We start from the raw sequence: 27,132 nt of genomic DNA, 5'->3' as shown, positions 1-27,132 counted from the left end.
TCCAGGAGATAAGATGATAACCTTCTTCTGTATGAATTAGAGAATTTTTGTTTGGGGTCTTTTGCGGACTTAGAGGCAGGGGACGGGGTCATCGCGATTGCCTGGAAGACTGGAAACGAAATAAAGAACACTGGGAAACTGAGCGTATTAATGGAACCTGAGGAGGCTGGGTTGGAAATCCAGTAGGAAGAAAGAGATAGGGTACTTGTTGGAACACGTGACTAGAATTTAGGCCTGTACGCCGCGCTGGATGTAGAAAAAGAAGTGGTGAGCCCGGGGCTTGGGGCCTGGGATGGGAAGGGGCTAATTGGCCTACCTTCTCCGTGCTTGTGTTCGAGTCTTCTCAGAGAAAGAAGTATGGGGTGGGTAGGTTTGGGACAGAGGAAGCCACCAGGAAGATATAGGCCTTGGCTCACGCCTAGATCTCGACCCATGCTTTGGCATTTTGGCGTTGTTTGGGGGTTCCATGTGTGCGAAGTCGGTCAACTTGGGGGGAGGGGCTTGTTGGGAGCTGAGCAACAGCTGGGCACTAAGCGAGATAGGCATTGTAGGCCTTAAATCCCAGTATCTCTGGAAGAGTTTTCCTGAGTCCCTTCTATTCCAGCAACCTCCCTGGTACATTGTTAGAATTACGGGTTCTGAAATTACATTTGAGTTATAATCTTAGCTTCACCGCTGTTTCTCTAAATGGCATTGGGAAAGTGACTTCACCTCTCCTGCTAATCTGAAAGAAAGGCACCTGCAAACTACTTCGTACAACGCTGGCGCATAGTGTTAAAAAAAAAAAAAATTCTGTATTAGTTTTGATATCCATTGCTGTTTTTGTGCCTGAAAACCACTTTGTATGTATTTCTGTTGTAATGTAGTATTGCAATTTCAGCATTTGCTTACTTCTCATTTGACTGTGAGAAACTTGAAGATGGAGAGCTTAAAGAATCTGCCTGCAGTGTGGGAGACCTGGGTTCCATCCCTGGGTTGGGAAGATCCCGTAGATGTTAATATGTCCCATCCCATTTCTGTCAGTTTATTAAAGTGAGTGAATAAAGGAGAAACACCTAACAATATGGATTAGTAAACTCAGGGGGAGTAGAGTGTATATTGTGGTCATTTAGAGGGAAAAATGTCCACCTGCACCTGTGTCTGTCTAGCGGTTCTGTTCCAAAATGCATTCATGAAGAACAAGGATGTAGTGTGTGAACAGAGTCTTCAGGAATAAAATTGGAAACAATACAATAGGAAGGGAAGCACAAATCCAGGCAACCAATTGGCATAGAAGGTTCAGGGAAAGGAGTTGAGGGTTTTTTCGTTTGTTGGTTAATTGGTTGGAGTTTTATTTTTGTTGTTGTTCTTTGTTTGTTTTAGATTTAAGGGAAAGAACTCTAGGTAGAAGTCTTTTTCCACTAGAACACCCTGAGTGTTTGTCCAGCCTTGATGAAAGCCAACAGAGAAATGAAACGCCTTTTTGTGGGTGGTCTTGGGCAGAATATTTCTGAGGCAGACCTGCAGAATCAGTTCGGCAGATTTGGAGAAGTTTCTGATGTGGAGATCATCACTCGGAAAGATGATCAAGGTAAATTTAGAGTTCTTCATGGGTAGTTAAAGCAAATATAACTCAAGTCAAATATCACAAAATGAACCCCCAAATATGAATGTTAGCCCTGAACACTGAAAGTGATGTTATTTTATTATGAGAGTATAGTACTAACCCCATCCCAGCACATATGCCCTGGAGGTGTTATGTATGAAATAAAAAAATTCTAAATTCCCAAACATCCCCACTCCCCTTTTTTGTAGGGGGGAGGGAGCATGTGGCTTGCAGAATCTTAGTTCCCTGACCAGGGATTGAATCTGCCCTCTGCAGTGAAAGCCCAAAATCTCACACTGGACCTCCAGGGAATTCCCAAACATCCAATTTCTGAAACAAGTTGCTTTAAATTTTCAGAGCTAAAATTCTAATAATTAGTAAATGTCCTGTTAGAATACCACTAACATATAAACATGAAAAATGTTTCCTTAACTGACTGCTTGACATTTTTCTCATACATATTTTCTTTTAAAATATTTAGATAATCGTGCTTAAAAATTTGCAATCTTTGTATCCAATGAAAAATAAACAAGGTTTTTCTTTGGAAGAGTAAGTTTCTAAGAGGTCTTTTTTAAATTTAGAAGTCATTTTTACATTATTCTCTGAGAAAGAATTTAATTTTTTTTTTTTTTTTTTTAGGAAACCCACAGAAAGTTTTTGCATATATCAACATCAGAGTAACAGAAGCAGACCTGAAGAAATGTAATGAATGTTTTCTATATTATTTACCATTTCATGTCACTATGTAATTTGGAATAACTTTGATTCTAAATCTAAACAGCCACTTTTACGTCATTGAGAGGGACAACCATGATGAATAGAATTCTGATATTCTACAGTTTGAGATTTAGATTCATCCCATAATGCATGACATATGGTAGCACATTACCAACAAGTTTGCTCAAAAGTGGCATTATCAAATATTGTGGACAAAGGACCATGCTTTAGTAGAAACTGTATGTTACCTATATCCCACTGGATATTATGCCATACCCAACTCCTCAGGGTGTTCATTTCTCAGGTAAATAATTCTTATTAATAAATGCTATTAGAAGAGGGCTTTACATTATGCCCTTATAAGATCATATCCTTGAAATGATGAAGTATCTATCAATAAGTTTAAGAAAGCTGAGGACCAGCTGTGGCCTTCAGTGAAGAGTGAGAAGTAATTCATACTGCCACTAATGTAGAAATGCATTCTAATTATTTGGAGACTGAAAAGTCAAAAGACACTGAGTAGGAAACATGCTAATAGAGAAGGAAGGCCATTGGCCTTTTGTAATATCATCCAGTTGGGAAACATATATGACAAGTACATTGCAGTCATAAACACAGTTCTGTTGTGTGACTTAGCTGCTGATGCTGCTAAGTCGCTTCAGTCATGTCCGACTCTGTGCGACCCCAGAGACGGCAGCCCACCAGGCTCCCCCGTCCCTGGGATTCTCCAGGCAAGAACACTGGAGTGGGTTGCCATTTCCTTCTCCAATGCATGAAAGTGAAAAGTGAAAGTGAAGTCACTCAGGTTGTCTACTTGAAAGTTACACAGTCATGTCCGACTCCTAGCAACCCCATGGACTGCAGTCTACCAGGCTCCTCTGTCCATGAGATTTTCCAGGCAAGAGTACTGGATTCTATTTAATAGAAGACCCAGTTTGTTTACCTGATATATGACCAAGATACAGCTTGGCTCATAATATTACTGTGAATATGAAATTGAATAATACTTCTGTACTTAGCATAGTACCTGTCTCATAGAAATTTCTCTCAGTGATAATTATTAAGGAAGCTGATAGCAGATACTGAGAAAAATCAGCTACTAGGGTACAGTAGTTCAAACACAGTGTAGTTGCTTGTGCTAATATGTTTGCAAGTTATGCAGTAATAATTAGTATGAGGTAGTAAGTAAGAATGAGGAGCTGTAGGATTCCAGTGTCCTCTGATTCTCCCTAAGAAAATTACATAAATATTCTATAGTTTTAGTATGGTAAATAACAGTGATATGTTAAATAAATACCAACCATTTGCCAGAGATTTCTGACATTATAAACAAATGACAAATTTTGCTTAAAGGTTTGCAGATTTGCCTCATTCAAATCTTCCAGTTACATGAGACAATAGGGAACATAAGAATCTACTAAGTGGTCAAGATAAGAATGGGACCTAAGCTTCCTCTTTCTGTTTTCACTTTCCTTATTCTCTTTCCTCTGTGTGTTTGTGATAAACAAGTTTTCTTTTTTTGGTACTAATTAGTAAAAGCACATGCTGAAATATATTTTTGCATTGCTATATACTTGGGTACTAATTCTTTGCTTTATAGGTATGTCTGTTTTAAATAAAACAAAATGGAAAGGTGGGACACTGCAAATTCAGCTAGCAAAGGAAAGTTTTTTGCACAGGTAAGGTTTGCTGTATTTGATTTAATCCAAACATTAACACACTAATTTCTTAATATTGTAAGTGATTTTATATGTTCACTTAATTGATTTGAAACTATCACACTATTATAGTTTTAACAAATTTATGCATTATAAGTAGAGCTATTTGCAGCTTTTTAGACACAAACTTTTATGATGATGTAGATCTTCCCCCTTCTTTGTAATACCTATTTAGTACTATTTTAGAAAATGTCCCATAGTCTAGTTAATCATCCCCGACTCATGGACCTTTAGACCATTTCCACTTCCTCTTGATAACAGATGACCCTTGAAGATAACTTCTATATATGTACAAGGGTCCCTCTGGTGTGTATGTCAACAAAAGGAGTTGCTATGTCATGGAGTTAAGCACACTTAAAATTTTAATAGATGATACCAAATTGCTTATGTTAACTTTAAACTGTTAATGAAAGTATCATACAAAAACTTAAAGATAATAGGGATCCCTGTAAGAGAGGCATAAGATTAATTAAGCTTAAGATTTAAGAACAAGGCAATGTAAAAGCAATTAAAGCATTTTAAGATCCGAAAAGTATCCTTAGGGAGAAAAGATTGTACGCGTTTGGATGCTTTCAAAATGGGAGACATTTTCGGAATGTACAGATGAAGTGACCAAGAGAGTTTTAAGATTGTTCTCAAGCAAAGAAATGCCACAAAGAAAAATAAGGTCTAAATCAAATTTTGTGGAACTAGTCTGGAGACGAAGGTGAGGATTTTGTTCTTCAGCTGTGGGCCTCTGTAAACAGGGTAGGGATGAGACTTTGATTCAGCAGTACTTTTGTGCCTATTATAGGCAAGAACTGGGGCTCCCATCCTGAGCAGGGTGAGCACACAGTGCTGCTGCCTTTGAGTACCTGTGCACGTCTGCCTGTGGAGCATGAATCTTGGAAGTTGAAATGTAAAAGAGCCATAGTTCAGTTCAGTTCAGTTGCTCAGTCGTGTCCGACTCTTTGCGACCCCATGAATCGCAGCACGCCAGGCCTTCCTGTCCATCACCACCTCCCGGAGTTCACTCAGACCCATGTCCATCGAGTCAGTGATGCCATCCAGCCAACTCATCCTCTGTCGTTGCCTTCTCCTCCTGCCCCCAATCCCTCCCAGCCTCAGAGTCTTTTCCAATGAGTCAACTCGTCGCATGAGGTGGCCAAAGTACTGGAGTTTCAGCTTCAGCATCATTCCTTCCAAAGAACACCCAGGGCTGATCTCCTTTAGAATGGACTGGTTGGATCTCCTTGCAGTCCAAGGGACTCTCAAGCGTCTTCTCCAACACCACAGCTCAAAAGTATCAATTCTTCGGCGCTCAGAAAAGAGCCACACCAGAGGCAAAGAGGCCAGTGAGAATTGGTCAGCACAGTTGACCAGGCCTGAATCAGATAGGGAGTTTGAATTGGAGGATTTAGTTGGCATTCTATTCTGCATTCTCTTCATTATGAGAGTAGTAATATTCAAGATTTAGCAGATGAGAATCTGAAAGAAGAGACCTTTTCCTCATAACAAAGAGAAGGGATTAAGAATAGTTAAAATACCAAAAGTACATAAGTTGAAAGGGAAAAGCTGAGAGACCCCAAATGATACCTATGAAGTTAAACAGCTTTATAGTATGAAAAAAACAAGACAGAAGCATGGTTAATAGTGTGATTGGTTATTGTAACTCACTTATTTGTATTTTTTCTTTGATTCAGATTGGCCCAAGAGAGAGAAGAAGCAAAAGTAAAGAAAGGAAAATCAACAACAGGCAACACCAGCTTGTTAGAAAAGATGAAAACGGTGGATTTCCATGTGAAAGCTGTGCCAGGAACAGAAGTACCAGGGCACAAAGTAAGTCACCCCTGGTAGCCTGAGTAGCCTAGGAACCAATTCCTGAGACCAAATGACCATGAACATCATGTTTAAAGCAATTGCTTTTTCTCTCTTGCTTTGAAGCAGTTAACATAAATAGTGCTTTTTGATCTTCCAAGTGCAGTTACAGCTTTTGGGAAAACACAGGTTTCCCCCATTTTAGAAAGAGAAATAAAAACCCACATGGAGGCAAGTCTCCTGAGGGAAATAGAGGTGGTGAGGAGTCCAAACAGGTCCCAAGTTTGCCTTTTTAATGGCTGTTATTTCTGTACCATCTTATGTGATTTATATGGGATCAACAACTGCCTCAATTTTCTTTCTTTCTATACTTTTTTTTCTTAAGTTATATTTATGCAGAATGGTTAATCTTTTCTGTTTGTGACAAGTATAATAAATATATCCTTTTTTTTTCTTTTAGAATTGGGTTGTGAGTAAATTTGGAAGAGTCTTACCTGTCCTTCATCTAAAGAATGAACGTAAACGTAAAATATCCTTAGCAGTTGGCCTTTCAGAGAAATTATTGTTGACTACAGTGATGGATACTGCAGAAGTTAACTTCGTGTCTTCGGAGTTTCACTGCTGCTGTCAGTAAATCTTTAGATGTTTAAGAGTTTTTATGTTCCCAATTTCTCTATAAGGTAAGATCCATTTACCTACATGTATGAAGCAATTAGAGGATGAGAAAATGTAGTGACGTTTTATACAAGTAAGTAATACAGATGATGCTTGTTAAGCAAGCACTTTTACTTACTTATTTATATATCATTCCTCTCGTTTGACATGGATTCAGAGCCATTTCCAGAGGAACTAAGGAAGGGCAAGGGAACACAGTGCAGTCATAAAAGTAGGCTTTGGACAGCAGAGAGGAGGATTTGGAAGGACAGTGTAAAGCCAAGAGATAATAAACAGTATTTGACACACTTCACATATAATTAGCCAGGTATTCAGTAATTACTAAGTGAACAAAGGAACTGTTCAGGAGTGAGAGATGAAAGCAACTTATACTTGTCTATTCGTATGTTTTAGGAAATCAGCCAATGCCATTGACATTGACTGGAATCTTTCTGGACAGGGTTAGCAACAAAACAGATCTGATAAGTATTAGCCTTCTAAGAAAGACCTGCAAAAATTCAGAGAGTGAGTGAAATGTGAAGTGGATGTTTGAGCTAAGAGAATCAGGTCTAGGATGAGCCAGCATTGAAAAGACAGGAGTGGTCAAAATGTTGGAGAATCTTTGATTCTCAGGTTTGAGATAACCAACAGAGTGTCTAGTTGTTCCCCCTCTGACTGCCTCTGCTTTATGATGTTAGCAGTGAATAGATTTCTCAGACATATAGAAAAGTACCTAGAATATAATCTTAAATCAGTTTGTTGTAATATACATATACAACCCAAGTAATTTCTTCTAGTTAATAGTGATGATCGTTGGTTTTCACTCTCGACATGCCATGGACATGTCAGTTCCAAAGACCCTGAGTTACCTAATGAAGTCCTTTTTTGTTTGATTGGAAACTGAGGGTAAAATGAGTCAATGATTTGCTCAAGATTAAACAGGATTCTTTTGCTTAATCAGATTGATAGGTTTTTCTAAAACCTAGTGCCTGTTTTTGTTCCTTGACTGTTGGTGACATCATAAAGTATGATCCCTCAAAATACTGCCACAACTTAAAGAAGATAGGGGAGGATTTCACAAATGCTGTCCCTATATCCAACCTCACCTGGGAACTGGAAGGAGGGAATGATCCTATGAGTAAGAAACGGCGAGGAGAATTCTCTGACTTTCACAGCCCTGCCAAAAAGATAATAAAAGTACAGAAGAATGAGGATTCTACTGCATTTCCTACCATGAGATCAAAACCTAGTGGCATAGTGGAGAGTCCACATTTAATACAACAGCTTGCACAAAAAGCACCTCATAATTCCAGTACTCCTAAATCACCGTATATAACTGATTTTGATCATCAGAAAATTAAAAATGTATTTTTTCAGACTTCTGGTTTAGAAACTACCAAAAAGAGAAATAGCATATCTGATGATGATATTGATTCTGAAGATGAATTAAGGCTAATGATTGCACGAGAGGAAAACTTAGAGAAAACTACATGGTCCTCAAATGAATTTGAAAATGATCCCTTTGAAGTTGTAAGGGATGATTTTAAATCTGATTTTCACAAATTTCATACTTCAACAGGTTTAGGCCTCAAAAACAGTGAAAATAATGTTACGGAAAATGGTTGTGACTCTGATTCAGGAGATACAGATGAAATCATTGCAATGAAAAAAAGTTCTGGTAAGATCGAAAACGGTGTAGATTTTTCACAAGGAGAAAAGTCTATGTACAAGAAGACTTTGAAAAGCAGAAAGAAGTATGATCTTTCTGATGACTGTATTAAAGAACAAAAAAGAAAAAACAAAGTAGAGATAGCCCTCAGTCACAGAGTTAAGCCTCTTAGTTGTAAATCTCTGATTGAGTCCAGTAGCAGTGAAGATGCTGATTCTGTATCAGAATCAACTGAGTGTGAAGGAGATAAGGAGTATAACACCTTGATGGAAAACTGTCTCCGTGTGAATCTGACTTTGGCTGATTTGGAACAGCTGGCTGGCGGTAACCAGGAGGCTCCAAAAGAAAAGACTGAGAGCAGTGGCCAGGAAACCACTGCCAAGTGTGACAGGGCCTCCAAGAGCCGAAGGACTCCAGGTGACCTCTGCAGAGGCCAGCAGTGTATTCATCCTGAGGAAATTGTGGCTTCTCTTTTAGAAGGAAGAGAGAACCCATGTGGAAAACAGAAAACAAAGGAAAATACCTTAAAGCCAAAATTTCAGGCTTTCAAAGGAGTGGGCTGTCTCTATGGAAAGGAATCAGTGAAAAAATCCTTGCAAGAGAGTGTTGCCTCTAATAATATTAATAAAGATCAAATTTCCTTGAAACTTGAGGAACCGAGGAACGTGTCTATGGGAAAATGGTCCCTGTGTGCTAATGGCCTATCAAGTGAACAGACTCCTTTCCAACATGCAAAGGAGGCAAATGACTCAAACCAAATTCAGCCTCAAAAGAGACAGTCTTTTTTGAGCCAGGGTCACAAAGTGGTGTCCCCTAACAGTTCAGAAAAGAGAAATAGAAATCCTATTTCTAGTCTGTTGCCACTGAAAGATAAGAAATCTTCAAGTTGTGGGGCTAAGACTCCCAACAGAGGCCTTGATGAAGACTGTTGCCATGGGACTGGAAAGTCAGGAGAGAGCTCTGAAGGGAGGCCTGATCTGTGCAGCTGCAAGACCCCTGAGAAATCACCAGAGTTTTTCTCAAGGAGAGACTCCCAGCGAAGCAAAACTGACTTCCCACTTTCTGTTAATAGTTCATCAGATGTTAACGCTAAAGATAAGCATGCTGAAGATAATCAGAAACGTTTGGCAGCCTTAGAGGCAAGGCAGAAAGCCAAAGAAGTCCAAAAGAAGTTGGTTCACAATGCTCTGGCAAATTTGGTGAGTATATTTTCAGTCTAGGAATTTACCAAGAACTCTCTCCAGGTCTAGTCTCTTTCTTTCCCACAAAGGTAGGCAGGCCCCTTTAGAGCTGAACGTTTGTGTTTTATGTCTTTGTGTCTATATAGTATATCTGGATATTGCTTTAGAAGATATTACTGATATAATTAAGTGATGTGTACTAATACGTCTCAGTTGTCATATATATCACCTCTCAAGTGAGTCGTGTCTTATGAAGATTTACTATAATGGGACCTTATTCATTTTTTCAAGAATTATTAACTTCCTGCAAAGTTCCAGTCCTTCACAGCAAGTGTTCGATTGTATAGAAAAGATCACTATCAGGCAGTATTGGCTCACAGTGTGGTGAACAGAGGGTCACAGTTCAGTTCCATGCAATGGGAAACAAGTATGCCTACGTGCCCTGACAGGAAGCAGACCAGTTTGTTGGCATTGCCGGGGAGTGGGTACTTCCCCAGCTGACCTGAATCTAGTGGGAAAGGCTCAGTAGAAATTGGTCTGGCAGAGGCAAAAGGTTAGGAAGAGAGAGGAAAGGCATTATAAGATAAGGCAGCAGTTTGTACAAAAGTGAATATTTGCAATAACTGACTAAATAGAGTACAAGGTGGTGACAAGTGAGAGAGATAAGTAGGCTACAGGGCTGGAGTTTATTCTTAAGTGTGGGAAAAAACTGAAGGACTGGAAGTAAGGGAGTAAAAATTAGTTGTGTTGGAACAGGATTTGGCAAACGAGCCCATGTTTTAAAACGAGTCCTGTTTTAAAAGAGCCTCTTGGCTAAGAATGGTTTTTACATTTTTAAAGAGTTAAAAAAAAAAGAATATAGAACTAAAACTATATGTGGCTTGCAAAGCCTAAAATATTTATTCTCTGGCCCTTGACAGAGAAAGTTTGCCAACTTCTGTTTGGGGCAAATGGTTCAGGATGTGGTGAGAACAACAAATCAAATGGGACAAACAAGGGAACAAGGATAGACAGCCTTTGGGAGGTTTTGAGCCAGAACCAAGGCAGTGACTGTGGGAATATATTTTTAAAATAGCAGGAAGGCCCAACTGATGGGACTTGGTGATCAACTGCAAATGGAAAGCGAGAAGTTTCTATCTTGGGATGATGGCAGCATTCACTAGAGAAAAAATAGGGTGGGAAATAGACTTACTTGGGGAAGAAGAGAGGTTGTCTTAAAGGTAATGCTTTTGATGACCACTCTAGGATGGTCATCCAGAGGACAAGCCGACGCACATCATCTTTGGTTCCAATAGTGAAAGCGAAACAGAGGAGACATCCACTCAGGAGCAAAGCCATCCAGGAGAGGAACTGGTAAAAGTAAGAAATGTAAGATGTCCCTATGGGCTTGCCTCTACTTGTGCAGATTCATTTCTGCATATTGCATACGAAAACCTGCCCCCGACTGCTGGGCTCAACATAAAATTTCCTCTGAAAGCCACAATGAAACACAAAACTCCCCAGACCACCACGCATGGATGCTACGGGGGCCTTAAAGATTTTCTCGCACATAAATCTGTCCTCTGCAAAGTGACATCAATATTAGTGAAACCATGCAGAAAATGTTCTTATATATAATAACTACCCCCCTTTCAGGCTGCATTAGGAGCCTCTGGAGACCCAGGGGGCCATGTAAATATCACTGACTCAAGAGTTCCTATTATAACCACCACCCTGTTTCCTGGGATATGCATCTGAGTTGTTTCTTAAGTGTAATGAGGAAAATTGCATAATGAGGGAAATACTGGTTGTCTTGGTTATTAATAAACATTTCTGTCCTTATGTAGCAGGAGTCCATGGGTAGAGCCTCTGGGAAGCTCTTTGACAGCAGCGATGATGAGGAATCTTGTGCCGAAGATGACAATAACAGGTTCAGAATTAAACCTCAGTTTGAGGGCAGAGCTGGACAGAAGGTTAGTGAAGACTGAAAATTAAAAAATTTGCAACATGCTCTTATTTTTTCAACATAGTCCTTAAATCTAGGTTAATGAAGGCAGACCTTGCCCATACTCTTAACATTAAGGTTTTTGAGATTGAGTCCTCCATGGCCCTCTTTGTTTGCTTCATGAGTGGGTGAGGTTATGCAAACATTAATGTAGTAAATTTCACAGCATGGGAAGTATACTTGGAGGGTCTTTTTTATAAGTAATTTCTTGGGAATGCGACTGTCAGTTGTCTTTGTGTTTTGTCTTTAGCTCATGAATTTGCAGTCTCACTTTGGCACTGATGACAGATTTCGCATGGACTCCCGATTTCTAGAAAGTGATAGTGAAGATGATCATGAAGGTAAATGACTCATTGTCCAAACAAACAGTCCTGTTGTTAGAGCTGGCGTACCTCAAGAAATCAACTTGTCTAGCATCTTCACTTAACACACAGAGAAATGTTTTATGTAATACCAGAACACCTGATCTGCCTCTTGAGAAATTTGTATGCAGGTCAGGAAGCAACAGTTAGAACTGGACATGGAACAACAGACTGGTTCCAAATAGGAAAAGGAGTTCGTCAAGGCTGTATATTGTCACCCTGCTTATTTAACTTATATGCAGAGTACATCATGAGAAACACTGGACTGGAAGAAACACAAGCTGGAATCAAGATTGCTGGGAGAAATATCAATAACCTCAGATATGCAGATGACACCACCCTTATGGCAGAAAATGAAGAGAAACTAAAAAGCCTCTTGATGAAAGTGAAAGTGGAAAGTGAAAAAGTTGGCTTAAAGCTCAACATTCAGAAAACGAAGATCATGGCATCCAGTCCCACCACTTCATGGGAAATAGATGGGGAAACAGTGGAAACAGTGTCGGACTTTATTTTTCTGGGCTCCAAAATCACTACAGATGGTGACTGCAGCCATGAAATTAAAAGATGCTTACCCCTTGGAAGGAAAGTTATGACCAACCTAGCTAGCATATTCAAAAGCAGAGACATTACTTTGCCAACAAAGGTCTGTCTAGTCAAGGCTATGGTTTTTCCTGCGGTCATGTATGGATGTGAGAGTTGGACTGTGAAGAAGGCTGAGCGCCGAAGAATTGATGCTTTTGAACTGTGGTGTTGGAGAAGACGCTTGCGAGTCCCTTGGACTGCAAGGAGATCCAACCAGTCCATTCTGAAGGAGATCAGCCCTGGGATTTCTTTGGAAGGAATGGTGCTAAAGCTGAAACTCCAGTACTTTGGCCATCTCATGCGAAGAGTTGACTCATTGGGAAAGATTCTGATGCTGGGAGGGATTGGGGGCAGGAGGAGAAGGGGATGACAGAGGATGAGATGGCTGAATGGCATCACTGACTCGATGGACGTGAGTCTGAGTGAACTCCAGGAGTTGGTGATGGACAGGGAGGCCTGGCGTGCTGCGACTCATGGGGTCGCAAAGAGTCGGACATGACTGAGCAACTGATCTGATCTGAACACATACAGTGTTACGTGTACATGGTGTGTTACATGTACATGTAACACTTGTACATATTAATTTATTTATAAAATTTTAATTTCCTGAAGCTGCCAGAAAAGATAGGAATAAGTAGCATCTGCCAAAGGTACCATCTTCCCTCATCCTGGTGTTATAAGTCAAGGACCCTACCTGGCAGTAGGTCAACAGGTCCTCGTGAGGTTGTGTAAGACAGATACATCCCACTTGGTTTACTTAAAGAAAGTGTTCATGCTCTGTGCAGATTTTTCAAAGCAATGTACCACTGAATATCACTCTACTTAAATTCATTCTTATTTGAATATATTTAACAGCATTGATGCTATCGGAAGCATCGGCAATGGTTCCAAACTTTCTTTACAAGATCTTCTACTCTTATCCTTTGCAAAAGACCTCACCTCCTACTTGACCAAGATGATGGTCACTTCAGGTAGCTCCCTGCTTTCCTTTCCAATCTCAGAACTACTCTGTCCTTTCTTTTTTCTTCTTTCTTGAGTTTATCTAATCTGTATCTTGATCTTGTCCATTTATACCTCCTGTTCCCTCCTTTCTCATTTGCATCTTCACACTTAACTTTCTTCTATCTCTTCGCTCTTTCTGCAGACATAATTCGGTCTCATAGGTTCAAAAAGCCATTCTTCAACCCTGCCAGTTTTTAAGTTGCCATTCCCTTTTTTTTTTTTTTTTTTCAGTTCTAAGCCTGAAATGAAAAAATAAATTGCATCTAATTTAGAAGCAGTTGATTTTATTGAAAGTACAATCTCTGGATATTGTACTTTCAATTTTTGAAGTGATGATTCTGTATATTATACATTTCTGAAAACAAGTATTCCGAGAGTAAATTCTCCAGGATCCATACCAACTTATTGTTTCAGAACTTTTCACTCAGAATTCCATGTTGATAACATAGGAATGGATAGAACCTTGGGATTAGTCAAGAAGCTATAGATGTTGCTTTCTAACTCCTGCCACTTTTGTCTGTCTCATATTTACAATTCTTTAGCGTGCGTTCCCTCAAAGCTGTGAATAACTGGTTTACCAAATGCAGTGGCGTCTTCTCAAGCTTCATCCTTCAACCTGCTTATAGCATTTGTTACTGTTGATCATCATCCTTGAAATGTTCTCTTCCCTTTGCTTCTATTGCACTATAACTTCCTTGTTTTCTTCATAATTCTTGGTTCTTAAATTTTCCCTTTGCTTTGAGATATAGGCTCTTCCCAAGGTTCTATAGTCCATGTGGCTTTAGCCTTCATTTTTACATGAATATTTTCCAAATCTGGGTCATCTTTGCTCCTGGCTGTTCTGCTTTTCAACTTTAGATACACCTGTGAGAAATATCCACCAGGCATTGAGGAAAGAATAATTGGGAGCTCAGCAGAATAGTCATGAGCAAAGATTACCTACATTTGGAAAATATTCATGTATAAAAAAAGGCTAAAGCCAGAGGATCTTACAGAACCTTAGGAAGAGTCTGTATCAGAGGTTCCTTGGGAATGTTTGAGACTGAGCTTTTTGTGTGTTGCACAAAGACCGTCCTGCAGATAAGCAGCCTACCAATACACTGAGCCCTTTCTAACATTCTGTTCTACTTCCTAATTGGCAATATTAGGATAAAATTAAAATTGCCACTTTTTGAAGTCAGAAATCATTGAATGTGAGCAGTTTCATGTGGTTTAGCCTAATGCAATGTAAACTCTTTGCAGTTTCTTATTTCAGTTACGTGTTCATTTTGTTTCCTAGTGTGCTCTCTTCCTTCCTCAGGGAACTACTTTGTCTTTCCTACCTTAGACTGTACCTGGTTTGTAAAACATTTCTTAATCCAACTGAACATAATCTCTACCTTTTTTGAACCCTTAGACACTTTTGGGCCATCTCTATAGAAAACTTATGCAAATCAGTGTTTTATTCTGTTAATTTCTGTTATTTAGTTGTTTATATTCTACAGTAATTTGAAAAGGTCTTTAAGGCTCAGACTTCTTTTATGTTTTCTCTTATAATCCAAACTGGCTGTTAAATGTTTAACTTTGTTCCCTGATGTTTGTCTGTTTTTAGTAAATAAGAAAGCCAGCTTATAGGATTCCACAATGCCCTGTGGGTAGGCTCTATTCCTGTGATATTTATTACTGAGTTTAAAAGCTAAAGTAACTGCTAACATATCATGTTAATAGTCAGTACAATTACCACCTTTCTGTCTTTCACTTTTAGATTTACATGTAATTTAGATTAATTTCTAGATTGTTGCCAAAAATCAAAGAATCTTTATTCACTTTAGGTTTTTAATTACTATCTTGCTGTATTACATTTGTCAATCTTTACCTTAAAAACTTAGACTTGCCACTGAAAGCCATTAATTTCGTATTTCATTTTTATAAGTAGAAATGGGAATTTTGTTTGCTGATCATGCAATTTCTGGATTCACTGTGACATCAGGGGCTTAGGGACAGAGAGGTTAGCAAAACAAGGTTTAACTTTTGTTCTTCCTGTCTTAATGTGCTTTGCACATGTTTAAGTGCTTGATAAGTATTTGATTATTGAGATTTCTCAAGTTAGCTTTGCCAACAGATTACTAATTATCCTCTTCCCTCAAAGAAATAAATGAAAAGAAAACTCCTGAGGAGGAAGAGCTTGCTGCAGAAAAATTGAAAGCCCTGAATGTTGTGCAGAGTGTTTTGCAGATCAGCTTAAGCAATTCTACAAGCAAAGGATCAGTAGCTGCTAAGAAATTTAAGTATGTCTTATGTTTCATCTCACTCTTCTCTCTTCCTTTGCCACAAAATTAGGCCATTTTCAACTTCTTGGGGAGATCAGTTAACAATATGTATCAGACTCTTAATATTATACTTACCTAGTGATTCACTTCAAGAAACTAATCTAAAATTTTTTCTGTATTTATTACCACTGAAAAAATGGACAACTGTTTAAATATTAATAAATGTTAACAGTTTATTATAGAAAATATATAATTTAGGAAGACTAGTGTAATGAAACCCCTGTGTACATAACCCAACTTCTCCAATCACTAACATGTGACCAGTTTTCTCTTCTATACTTTTACTCACTCCCCACTTCTGTCACCACTGAAATATTTTATACGAATCCCAATAGTATATCATTTTATCTATATATATTTTCCTGTTTTAAAATAATATTTAAAAATTTTTCAAAGATCCTCTCAGAACTGGGTAATTTAAAATATAATGGCTTCTAAGGAGCTCCTGCTACACTTATTTGATATTTATGCCTTTGTCTTGCTCAAAAGTGGAATTGTCCTGGTTTTGCATTATGTTTTGCTATTAGTTTTTTGGATTTATACTCTGATTTGTCCCTTCAAACTTATCACTCTCCTTTTTTAAATAGGGACATCATACATTATGATCCAACAAGGGATGACCATGCAACTTACGAAAGAAAGCAGGATGATAAACCAAAAGAAAGGTAAACTGCTACAGTTACTAGTAAGGTACCTGTGTTAATCTTCTAGATTTGGCAATTGTTTCATATCTGTGTAAGATGCTACTATGAGGGGAAACTAGGTGAAAGTTATTCCTAGTTTTTCTGTAAATCTAAAATTATTACAAAATTAAAAGATTCTTTTAAAAAGAATCACATTCAGACCATGCAAGCCTCCTCATTGTGGAATGTCTCTGTACCTACCCATCAAATCTAGTGGTGTTTTTGTTCCTTTAATTGTCTTAAAGTATATGGGTCTCCTGTGAATCTTTCTGGGGTTCACTTCATTAGACAAAAGCCAAAATTCAGTGTAAGATAAACTTTTTTTCCACCATGGTGTTCTGCCAGGACTGCTGAGAAATAATACCTTTAAACTCATAAGAAGCCCTCTTGTTTGAACACTTGGAGTTTCTGAGCTATATCTAGGCTCTCAACAAAGGATTTTGCTTTATATTAATAATTAGCCTGGTGTACAAATTTTTCTCTTCAGAGTACAATAGTAAATATATTAGGCTTTGCAGGCCAGATGGTGTCTCTTGCAGTGACTCTTCTCTGTCCTTATAACAGAAACAGAGCCATACATAATACATAAAATGAATAAGGTAGGCTGTGTTCTAATGAAACTATTAGTAGGACACTGAAATTTGCATTTCATGCAATTTGTACATATTATGAAGCCATCTTTTTATATAGTTTTTACCAGTCACTTCAAACTACAAAAATTATTCTTAACTTGCAGTCTGTACATAAATAAGCAGTGGCTTGGATCTCATCCATGGGTTTACTTTGCCAAAACCTGCTTTACACTATATTTTCCTGAAAAAATAGATTTGTTCTTGGTTAGAAGATATTTCTTAAATTTTATGTTACTTGCCTTCTAGAGAATAGGAGTCTTCAAAGTCATGAGGTCCTAGCGCCTTATTAAAAAAGATTTCTTTCTTTAGTTTCACTATCTCTGCTTATATGTTACTGTAAGCAGCAAGAAGAAATCAGAAAATGCCTTCAACACCTTCCTAGACATCTCCGTTGCTAGATCACCCATTCATTAGGTGCATTTTCTACTTACCAGTTAATAAAGGCGACAGTGTTGCTAAGCCTCCTGCCACTATATAACAATGATCTCCTTTCCCCCATTTTCCAATAGCATTTACTTCACTTTTCTGCAAGGCCTTACCTGAAGCCTCAATTGGCATGTAGTTTCTACTAACCGTTTCTTCAGGGAGTTTTCATGCTTTTGCTAACACCCTCCTTGCTGACCTTCCAACTTCTGCTTATTGTGTGGGCTATGAAGTCATTCCTACATTTTGGGCTTTTATAGCAGTACCCCACTTCTAGGTACCAAAATATGTATCAGTTAGATATTGCTATGTAAAAAATGGCCCCCAAAACGAAGAGCTTGAAACTAAAAATTTATTAGGTCCCAATTTCTGTGGGTCAGGAATTTGGGAGCACTTCACCAGATAGTGCTGGTTTGGGCTCTCAAGAGGTTGTAGTCAAGATGTCACCTGGGACTATAGTCTCTGAAAGTTTGCAACCTGCTTGCAAGATGGTTCACACACTTGACTGCTGGCAGGGGCCTCAGTTCCTTGCTTTGCTGACCTCTCCTTTTGGGTGTTTGGGTGGCCTCAGAACATGGTATCTGATTTCTCCCAAAGCCGGTGATTAGGGAAGGGGAGAGAGCAAGGAGAAAGCCACAGTGCACTCTATAGCCCTAGTTTCAGTAGTTGAACCCAACCACATCTGCCTTATTCTGTTCCTTAGAAGAGGTCATTAAGAACAGCCCACACTGAAAGGGGTGGAGGAATTAACTTCCACTTCTTGAAGTATCAGAGGACATTTGGACCACCTTTAAAACCACTACCTTAAAAAAAAAAAAAAAAAAAAACCACTACCTTGTGTTTCATTGATCATGGAGCTCAGTTTCGTAGGAGGCATATTTGACTTATAGCCTATGGTTTATTTAATGAAGTATTAAAAGTTTCTCTGTATAAGATAGTCTCCACCAGTAAGATGATCATTTAGGACATTATTATTTTAGGTAAAACAGAATATTTGGCCTAATAAATAAAATAGACTCTAATAGAAAAAAAGGATGTTCAGTTCAGTTGCTCAGTCGTGTCCGACTCTTTGCGACCTCATAACTTGCAGCATGCCAGGCCTCCATGTCCATCACCAACTCCTGGAGTTTACCCAAACTCACGTCCATTGAGTCGGTGATGCTGTCCAACCATCTCATCCTCTGTCGTCCCCTTCTCCTCCTGCCCCCAATCCCTCCCAGCATCAGAGTCTTTTCCAATGAGTCAACTCTTCCCATGAGGTGGCCAAAGTATTGGAGTCTCAGCTTTAGCATCAGTCCTTCAAAAGAGATCCCAGGACTAATCTCCTTAAGGATGGACTGGTTGGATGTCCTTGGAATCCAAGGGACTCTCAAGAGTCTTCTCCAACACCACAGTTCAAAAGCATCAATTCTTCAGCGCTCAGCTTTCTTCACAGTCCAACTCTCACATCCATACATGACCACTGGAAAAACCATAGCCTCGACTAGACGGAACTTTGTTGACAAAGTAATGTCTCTGCTTTTGAATATGCTACCTAGGTTGGTCATAACTTTCCTTCCAAGGAGTAAGCGTCTTTTAATTTCATAGCTGCAATCACCATCTGCAGTGATTTTAGAACCCAAAAGAATAAAGTCTGACACTGTTTCCACTGTTTCCCCATTTATTTCCCATGAAGTGATGGGACCAGATGCCATGATCTTCATTTTCTGAATGTTGAGCTTTAAGCCAACTTTTCACTCTCCTCTTTCACTTTCATCAAGAGGCTTTTTAGTTCCTCTTCACTTTTGCCATAAGGATGGTGTCATCTGCATATCTGAGGTTATTGATATTTCTCCCAGCAATCTTGATTCCAGCTTGTGCTTCTTCCAGCCCAGCATTTCTCATGATATACTCTGCATATAAGTTAAATAAGCAGGGTGACAATATACAGCTTTGACATACTCCTTTTCCTATTTGGAACCAGTCTGTTGTTCCATGTCCAGTTCTAACTGTTGCTTCCTGACCTGCATACAAATTTCTCAAGAGGCAGATCAGGTGGTCTGGTATTCCCATCTCTTTCAGAATTTTCCACAGTTTATTGTGATCCACACAGTCAAAGGCTTTGGCATAGTCAGTAAAAGTAGAAATAGATGTTTTTCTGGAACTCTCTTGCTTTTTCCATGATCCAGCAGATGTTGGCAATTTGATCTCTGGTTCCTCTGCCTTTTCTAAATCCAGCTTCAACAGCTGGAAGTTCACAGTTCACGTATTGCTGAAGCCTGGCTTGGAGAATTTAGAGCATTACTTTACTAGCGTATGAGATGAGTGCAACTGAGTGGTAGTTTGAGCATTCTTTGGCATTGCCTTTCTTTGGAATTGGAATGAAAACTGACCTTTTCCAGTCCTGTGGCCACTGCTGAGTTTTCCAAATTTGCTGGCATATTGAATGCAGCACTTTCACAGCATCACCTTCCAGGATTTGAAATAGCTCAACTGGAATTCCATCACCTCCACTAGCTTTATTCATAGTGATGCTTCCTAAGGCCCATTTGACTTCACATTCCAGGATGTCTGGCTCTAGGTGAGTGATCACACCATCGTGATTATCTTGGTCGTGAAGATCTTTTTTGTATAATTCTTCTGTGTATTCTTGCACCTCTTCTGCTTCTGTTAGGTCCATACCATTTCTGTCCTTTATCGAGCCCATCTTTGCATGAAATGTTCCCTTGGTATCTCTAATTTTCTTGAAGAGATCTCTAGTCTTTCCCATTCTGTTGTTTTCCTCTATTTCTTTGCATTGATCGCTGAGGAAGTCTTTCTTATCTCTCCTTGCTATTGTTTGGAACTCTGCATTCAGATGCTTGTATCTTTCCTTTTCTCCTTTGCTTTTCACTTCTCTTCTTTTCACAGCTATTTGTAAGGCCTCCCCAGACAGCCATTTTGCTTTTTTGCATTTCTTTTCCATAGGGATGGTCTTGATCCCTATCTCCTGTACAGTGTCACGAACCTCCATCCATAGTTCATCAGGCACTCTATCAGATCTAGTCCCTTAAATCTATTTCTCACTTCCACTGTATAATCATAACAGACTTCATTTAGATCATACCTGAATGGCTTCGTGGTTTTCTGTACTTTCTTCAATTTAAGTCTGAATTTGGCAATAAGGAGTTCATGATCTGAGCCACAGTCAGCTCCCGGTCTTGTTTTTGCTGACTGTATAGAGCTTCTCCATTTTTGGCTGCAAAGAATATAATCAATCTGATTTTGGTGTTGACCATCTGGTGATGTCCATGTGTAGAGTCTTCTCTTGTGTTGTTGGAAGAGGAATCTCTTACTATCTAAAAACTCAGTATTGGAGACTGCTGTGTAACTCTGGTTAAAACCAAAAACAAAAACATATTCCTAAATATAGAGCAGGTTTGATGGAAACAGAAAAATTTCATCCCAGACATACTTATAATGCATTTCTACAACAGAATTATGACTAAATCCTTTAATGCCAGTATCATAAAACTCACCATTTTACAATTTGATAGAGTCTTAAAAGTCATGTGGTTTAACCTTGTTCATTTTGTAAATGAGGATACTGAGGGCCATTGCAGTTAAGTAATTGTCTTACTCATAGCTGATATCTTAGTTGTAATTTCTGAAGTGTAGTTCAGAGGATAAAAGAGAGGACCATATGATTCATGTTTAATACTTGGAGCTGTTTGAAATAATTTTGGCTATTAAAAGCTTTTTGGTTAAGAGTCTGTCCTTATGAGTTGTATATGTGGATCCTCTTGGTGGTTGAAACAATGGGACTAATGTTATCCAAGGTATTTTTATTTCCTGATTTCTGGAATTTTTCCAAACATTGACTTTTTTGTGATCTTTATATATGTCAATGCAGTAAAGCAAAACGAAAGAAGAAAAGGGAGGAAGCTGAGAAACTACCTGAGGTGTCTAAAGAAATGTATTATAACATTGCTACGGATTTGAAACAAATATTCCAAAGTGTAAAAGATACTAGTGAAAAGGAAGATAACACACCTTGGAATGAGGACTCTGATGGAGAGAAAGCTGAGGTAGTCCAGGACACTCCAGCTCTGATGACTCGCAGTGAGCAAACCGGCGGATTCACATTTTCCTTTTTTGAGTCTGATGCCAAAGATGAAAAAGAAGGTATATTTTTGTTTGTTTTTACTTTTTCATTTCATGCAGTTTGAATTTAATTGAGTCTACTGTAAGTATGATGATTTAACATTAGCTGAAGGCAGTATTCTCTTCTTTATCTAGATAAACAGTATTTCAGTCAGCATTACATAACCATAAATGTAACGTGCCTAGAGCTGTGTTCAACACAGTAAGAAATTGTTCTTGAATTTGGAAGCAAACTTATAGATAGCTGCCATATGAAGGCAAGCCAGAGAAATATGCAACATTCCTTCTTCTGTTGAGTAGAAATAGTCATATATTTAAATATGTTTAAGAAGTCATATATTTAAATAGCTTTACATCTTTGATGCAGTTGGAGAAGCCATAACTTCAGGAAAGCCAGTGTTATTTGTTAGGAGAAGAAATATGTAACCCTGGCTCTAAACAAATATGCTGTGTCATCAATATACCAGCTGTTTCAAACTTTATCCTTGGAGATTTGCCAGAACCTAGAGAAAAGTATCGAAAACAATGGCACCCCACTCCAGTACTCTTGCCTGGAAAATCCCATGGACAGAGGAGCCTGGTGGGTTTCAGTCCATGGGGTTGCTAAGAGTCGAACACGACTGAGCGACTTCACTTTCACTTTTCACTTTCATGTGTTGGAGAAGGAAATGGCAACCCACTCCAGTGTTCTTGCCTGGAGAATCCCAGGGATGGAGAAGCCTGGTGGGCTGCCATCTAGGGGTTGCACAGAGTTGGACACGATTGAAGTGACTTAGCAGCAGAGAAAAGTATAGCTTTTCCATTCTACTTCAGGAGGTTTACCTCTGAAGTCCTACGTGTCTAAAAGTTTGAAACAAATATTCCTTAGGAAGTTGCTTCTCACCTTAAGATGTAAGTGTAGTTTTTCTGAAAGTTCACTGTAAAAGCAAGGTAACCTATACAGAATACACCTAACAATAAGTTCTACTTGAAAGATCAGCAGTTAAAATAGCATCCTTGTGTTTAGCAGATAGGTATTAGATTCCAGCTTTGTGGTGCTACAAAAGGAGGTACAACAATCAAGTAGTTTTTCCAAAATTGTCCTAAATAAGATACAATATATCATTGCTCTGCTTATTTCGTTCTCTTGCCTATGCTGTCCATTTGAGTACCAAGGTCAGTCCTAAACTTTTGAACAGAGTTGGTATGATATAGATGTTTTAATTTTTCTAACTTTGAGAGCCAAGTGTGAGAAATTGGCCTTGAAATGATTGCTAAGACACCCGAGCAACCTGGGAGATGTGTTTTATGTGCTTTGGCAATTATGAGGACTTGTGAGGTGATCATCCACAGCTTTTAACAGCAGCTTTTTCAGCAGTTTTAGAAGGAAATTTGGGAAATTAAAAACGTAAAGATATGTTCCTTTTCTCCTTTATGAATAAGCAGGAAGGCAAACGGGTTTCACTGCATCGTTAGACTGCTCAATGCTAGCACAGGTGTCACACTTATTTTGATCTTTCTTGTAAATTGTGTTGCTCATTTATAAACCTTCAGCTTTTATATCTTTTGATAGTATTACTGCATTCCTTATGAGATCACTGTAGCAATGCCAAAAAATAAAAGTTTCTCTCAATATTTGAAAATCAAAAAGATACTACTACACATTTTGAATTAATGATTACGATATTCAAAATGTAGAAATATGTATGCATGGTGAAAGTAAACAAGTGAATGTGTCCATAAATACTTGGGCTTTAGGTCACAGTTGTGTCATCTTTCATTGTCTTGATGACATAGAGACCTATAGAGTTGAAGCAGTAAAACCTGGGAAGGTCGCCTGGCAGGGAGACCCTCGTTTCCAAGACAGCAGTTCAGAAGAGGAAGATGTTACTGAAGAAACAGATGACAAAAAGCAGAGCCCTGAGTAAGTAATGTGCTTCTGTCCAGATATATTTCATAATTTATAAAATCTGAGTTGGACATGCTTTAGAGATATTATAGAAGTATCTTAAGTTTAGCTCTTCAAGACAGTTTTCTTTTTTTTTTTTTTTTTTTTTTGCTCCTTTAGAGAGTTCTGTAGTCTTTTTGTCATTGGGAGCGTGTTTCTTTTCCTTGAGATTTGGATAGCACTGGGTGGGGGATATGCTGCACATAGGGAAGAAAGCCTGCCACTGAAGTCCCTGGTCTGGAAGAGGATGCTTCATCTAGTTGGCTGCTACTTCATAGGAAACACTGGCAAAATGGGTAGCAGTGGTTGGGTGAGAGTTTTAACAATCAGCATGGGGAAGATAGAGCTTGTGCTTAAATCTTTGTTACCAAAGTTACAGGTAGAAGCGAAGAATGTTGAATAGAGAAAGGGTGGTATTACTTTGACTCAGGGCAAAAATGAGCAAGACACAAAGCACAGATATTTAAGGCATAGTTCATTTAGATTTACAATGTGAACATTTCTTAAATGTTGAAATTAAGTGGCCAATTCTGTCTTTCTCACTTCAGAGAAGTACCATTACCTGAGAAAGAGACTACTAGATTTTTCTTTTTCTCTAAGAATGATGAGAGACTTCATGGTAAGTCAGTTTTTTTATTAAATGGCATATATAGTACATCTCTATTATTCTGATATATTAATACTAACATGCATCCAAGTAAGAACTGATTGGGAAAAATTCTGATTCTTTGCAGTGTGATATGCTTTAGCCCCCTCTTGTTAGACAGAAGCTTGTTGACTTATAAAGCTCTGGAAAACTGAAAGCTCCCATTCATCACCTCAGCTTACTCGCTATCCTCAGCAAGGGCTTGTCTTGTTCCAGGGGCTTGCTGAGATGCTAGAAATACAAAATTCGCAAGTTTTTAGTACCCTAAAAAGTTCACATGAAGTATACTCAATATCTTGTAATAAACTGTAATGGGAGAGAACCTGAAAAGAATGTATGCGTGTAACTGAATCACTTTGCTGTATACTTGAAACTAACACAACATTGTGAATTAACTATACTTCAGTAAAACAAAAATAGAAAAAAAAGTTCACATGAAAATGCTGAGGCTGTTGAACTCATATCTGAAGCCTAACACAAACAGAAACTAAGTTACATCACAGTAAATGGTTTATAAACAGTAAAAATCCTAGCAATTCTACATTTTCATTTTCTAAAAGAATAAAATATTTTTGAAAATTAGCATAAACTGCGGGTGGGGAATCATGTTAACTTGAAGACCTTGATAATGCCAGCACTAAAATATTGTCTGTTTTAATATTACTGTGCTGCCTTGCCTTTCTTTGTTTTTCCTTCTAGGTTCTGACTTATTTTGGAGAGGAGTGGGAAGTAATATTAGCAGGAATTCTTGGGAGATCAGAACAAACAATTTGCGAATGGTGAGTATCGCCATGTTAATTGTCTCCTGAAATAGATATGATGTTACCTTTGTGTTAATATTTTCCTGGTGTAGGAATATAGGAAGGCATGAAACTTGAGATAACTGAAAACATGATTTAAATGCTCACAATTAATAGTGCTGGAAGGGAAGTTTTAATTGTTTAACTCAATCCACCCATGTGCAGAAAGGAGACTAAAGAGTGGCTCCATTGAATGACTGATCTGAGTTCTCATCATGCTTATTAAGTAACAGGAAATGATGAAATTTTTGAAAGACTGAATTACAGTTTCCATTGTAAGCACTTAAAGCCAAAAGTCTGAACATTCCACATACATGTGAGCACTTCCAAAATGATTTCTACGACCCAGTCACTGAATAATCTAAATTTTACTTTATGTAGTTACTGAACACTGTGAAAGTTATTTTATTTTTAACAAAGACTTTCTTTTTAATTTAATGGCTTCATGAATTTCCAATAACTTATTGGAAAATGGAGGAAGTATAAGAAAGAATATAAATAACATGAGGGAATTATTGGAGACTTTGACTGAAGAGTCTACTCTCAAAATAACAATATGCACACTCTGTCTTATTTATGAACCTGCCATGCCACACCTAACGAGGGCTTTTGATTTTATGTTTTTCTAGGACTGTCGGAAGAAACATAAAGATGCCAAAAGGAGATTGAAGCTAAAATAATAAATGTCATCATTAGTTTTGATACTGAATGTAAAGAAGTCTTACCATGGATATTGGAGTGATCTAGAAAATGAGTTTAGATGGCAAAGAATTCAGAGTGAAGGAATATTCTAAATCTTATCTGGTGGATATCATTCTGATTGCTTTCTTTTTCTGTACATTTCCTATTTGTTCTTACCAAATTACTTCAAACAACCTGAACATTTGTTTTAATGAAGCAAAACAACCTGAACATTTGTTTTAATGAAGCATAAGATAGTCCCTCAAAATACTTTGTATATATTTGCCCTCCATTTTCAATAACTAATGGACATTTCTTAACATGAGGTTTTAAAATATATGCATCAGAGCACTTATATTTTTCAAGTTATGTTTCATGTAAATTATACTTGAAATATTTCTGATTGTACTAAATATACCTTACCTCCATTTTGTGGTTTTTTTCTAAGAGGTTGAATACAAGTTAACCTTGAGTTCTGTATTTGTGTCCTGTTGAATAAGCTAACTGAAATGCAGGACATTTCAGACCAACTTTCATGGGAGAGTTCTGTGAGGACCAGAAAAGAATGCTAAATGCAGAGTTTTCCTTTCCTCAGCCTCCAGGAATTGATGGAGGCAGACTCATCAATCCCAAATTCTAGTTAGATTAGAAGTTTTTGAAAAATTGAAGTGCCTGAAAGATGACATAGTCACAGTTAGGAGTCAGTGCCCTGGGTCCAGATAAGGAAACAGATTTAATACCTCATTAAATTAACGTGGCTAGGATTCACTATAGATAAGCCTCTATCAAACTGGGCTCTGTACAAAATTATGCTTTATATAATAAAGTCCCAGGGGATTATCATTGAACCATAGTGGGTGTATCTGAAATTACATATTTATTGATTTACATCTTGATCAAATATAAACTCTGTGAAGGCTGAGATATCACCTGGTTTGTTAACTGTTATGTCGGTACTACCTAGAACTATGTCTGGCTTTAACTGGGTGCTCAGTAAACAGGGTCTGAGGAGCTAAGTAACTGAAGAGTCATTCAGAATTCCTGTTTCCAAGGCTTCAGACTTCATGAAAAATGGCACCCACCTCTCAGCAGGACAAATAACTCCACCTTTTCTTGATGTTGACTATATTTGTACCATCTTACTTATTGCTGCATAACAAGTCATCCTATTAACACTCGTTCACTTTGCTCACAGATAAGCAACTTTTTCAGGACTTTGGGGACTGCTCATCTCTACTCCATGTATGTCATGGGAGTGGCCCAGCTGGCACTAAAGGATCCACTTCTAAAATGGCCTGTTCACTCAGTGCCTGTCCATTAGTTTCCTCACAGCATAGCAACATAACTTTCAGTTTCATAGCAATCAATTTTCTTCCTGTTCCTATTTTAGGAGCAGGAAGCAGATGTCTTCAGTCCTAACCCAGAAACTGGCTCAGTTATTTCCACTTTATCTTATAGGGTAAAACAGACACTGAGCCAACCGAGACTCAAAAGTGAGGGGACATAGATGCTCACGTCTCAGTGCAAAGAGTGTTCAGAATCTGTGGCCGTGTTTAAATCTGTTATACCCTCCATCTCCAGAGTAGACAAATGTAACATCAAGTAGCCTTGTGCATCCCCAATTCGTGCTCCCCAGATATATGCACTTTCAGAAATTT

At 38.3% G+C, this 27,132-nt stretch overlaps 1 protein-coding gene across 4 annotated transcripts; it reads left to right on the top strand.

Moving 5' to 3' along the window:
* The first annotated feature begins 50 nt into the window (after nt 1-50).
* NOL8 (nucleolar protein 8) lies at nt 51-26,322 on the top strand. Of its 4 annotated transcripts, none has more exons than XM_061426200.1 (17): nt 51-267; nt 1,363-1,570; nt 2,225-2,287; nt 3,903-3,981; nt 5,703-5,838; nt 6,278-6,348; nt 7,491-9,339; nt 10,567-10,680; nt 11,151-11,273; nt 11,556-11,646; nt 15,380-15,518; nt 16,148-16,225; nt 21,170-21,441; nt 23,197-23,323; nt 23,896-23,966; nt 24,693-24,772; nt 25,423-26,322. In XM_061426200.1, exons 2-17 carry the CDS (start codon nt 1,432-1,434, stop codon nt 25,471-25,473), a joined length of 3,483 nt encoding a protein of 1,160 aa, XP_061282184.1. In that variant the 5' UTR covers nt 51-267; nt 1,363-1,431; the 3' UTR covers nt 25,474-26,322. The 4 variants fall into 4 exon arrangements, with proteins under 4 accessions (XP_061282184.1, XP_061282182.1, XP_061282181.1 ...); XM_061426198.1 differs by having other exon boundaries at nt 11,148-11,273; XM_061426197.1 differs by having other exon boundaries at nt 10,567-10,689.
* Nucleotides 26,323-27,132: the final 810 nt, after the last annotated feature.

Source organism: Bos javanicus, chromosome 8, assembly GCF_032452875.1.
Source record: "Bos javanicus breed banteng chromosome 8, ARS-OSU_banteng_1.0, whole genome shotgun sequence".
Taxonomy (NCBI): Eukaryota; Metazoa; Chordata; class Mammalia; order Artiodactyla; family Bovidae; genus Bos; species Bos javanicus.
The sequence above is the reverse complement of the archived record's forward strand: the minus strand, read 5'-3'. Positions and strand labels throughout refer to the sequence as shown.

Excerpts from the sequence above, each read along its gene's own strand:
- NOL8 (XM_061426196.1), top strand. The coding sequence starts at position 1,432 with ATGAAAGCCAACAGAGAAATGAAACGCCTTTTTGTGGGTGGTCTTGGG. Across the intron at positions 1,571-2,224 it reads CACTCGGAAAGATGATCAAG|GAAACCCACAGAAAGTTTTT; the intron begins GTAAATTTAGAG and ends TTTTTTTTTTAG. Across the intron at positions 11,274-11,555 it reads AGGGCAGAGCTGGACAGAAG|CTCATGAATTTGCAGTCTCA; the intron begins GTTAGTGAAGAC and ends TTTTGTCTTTAG.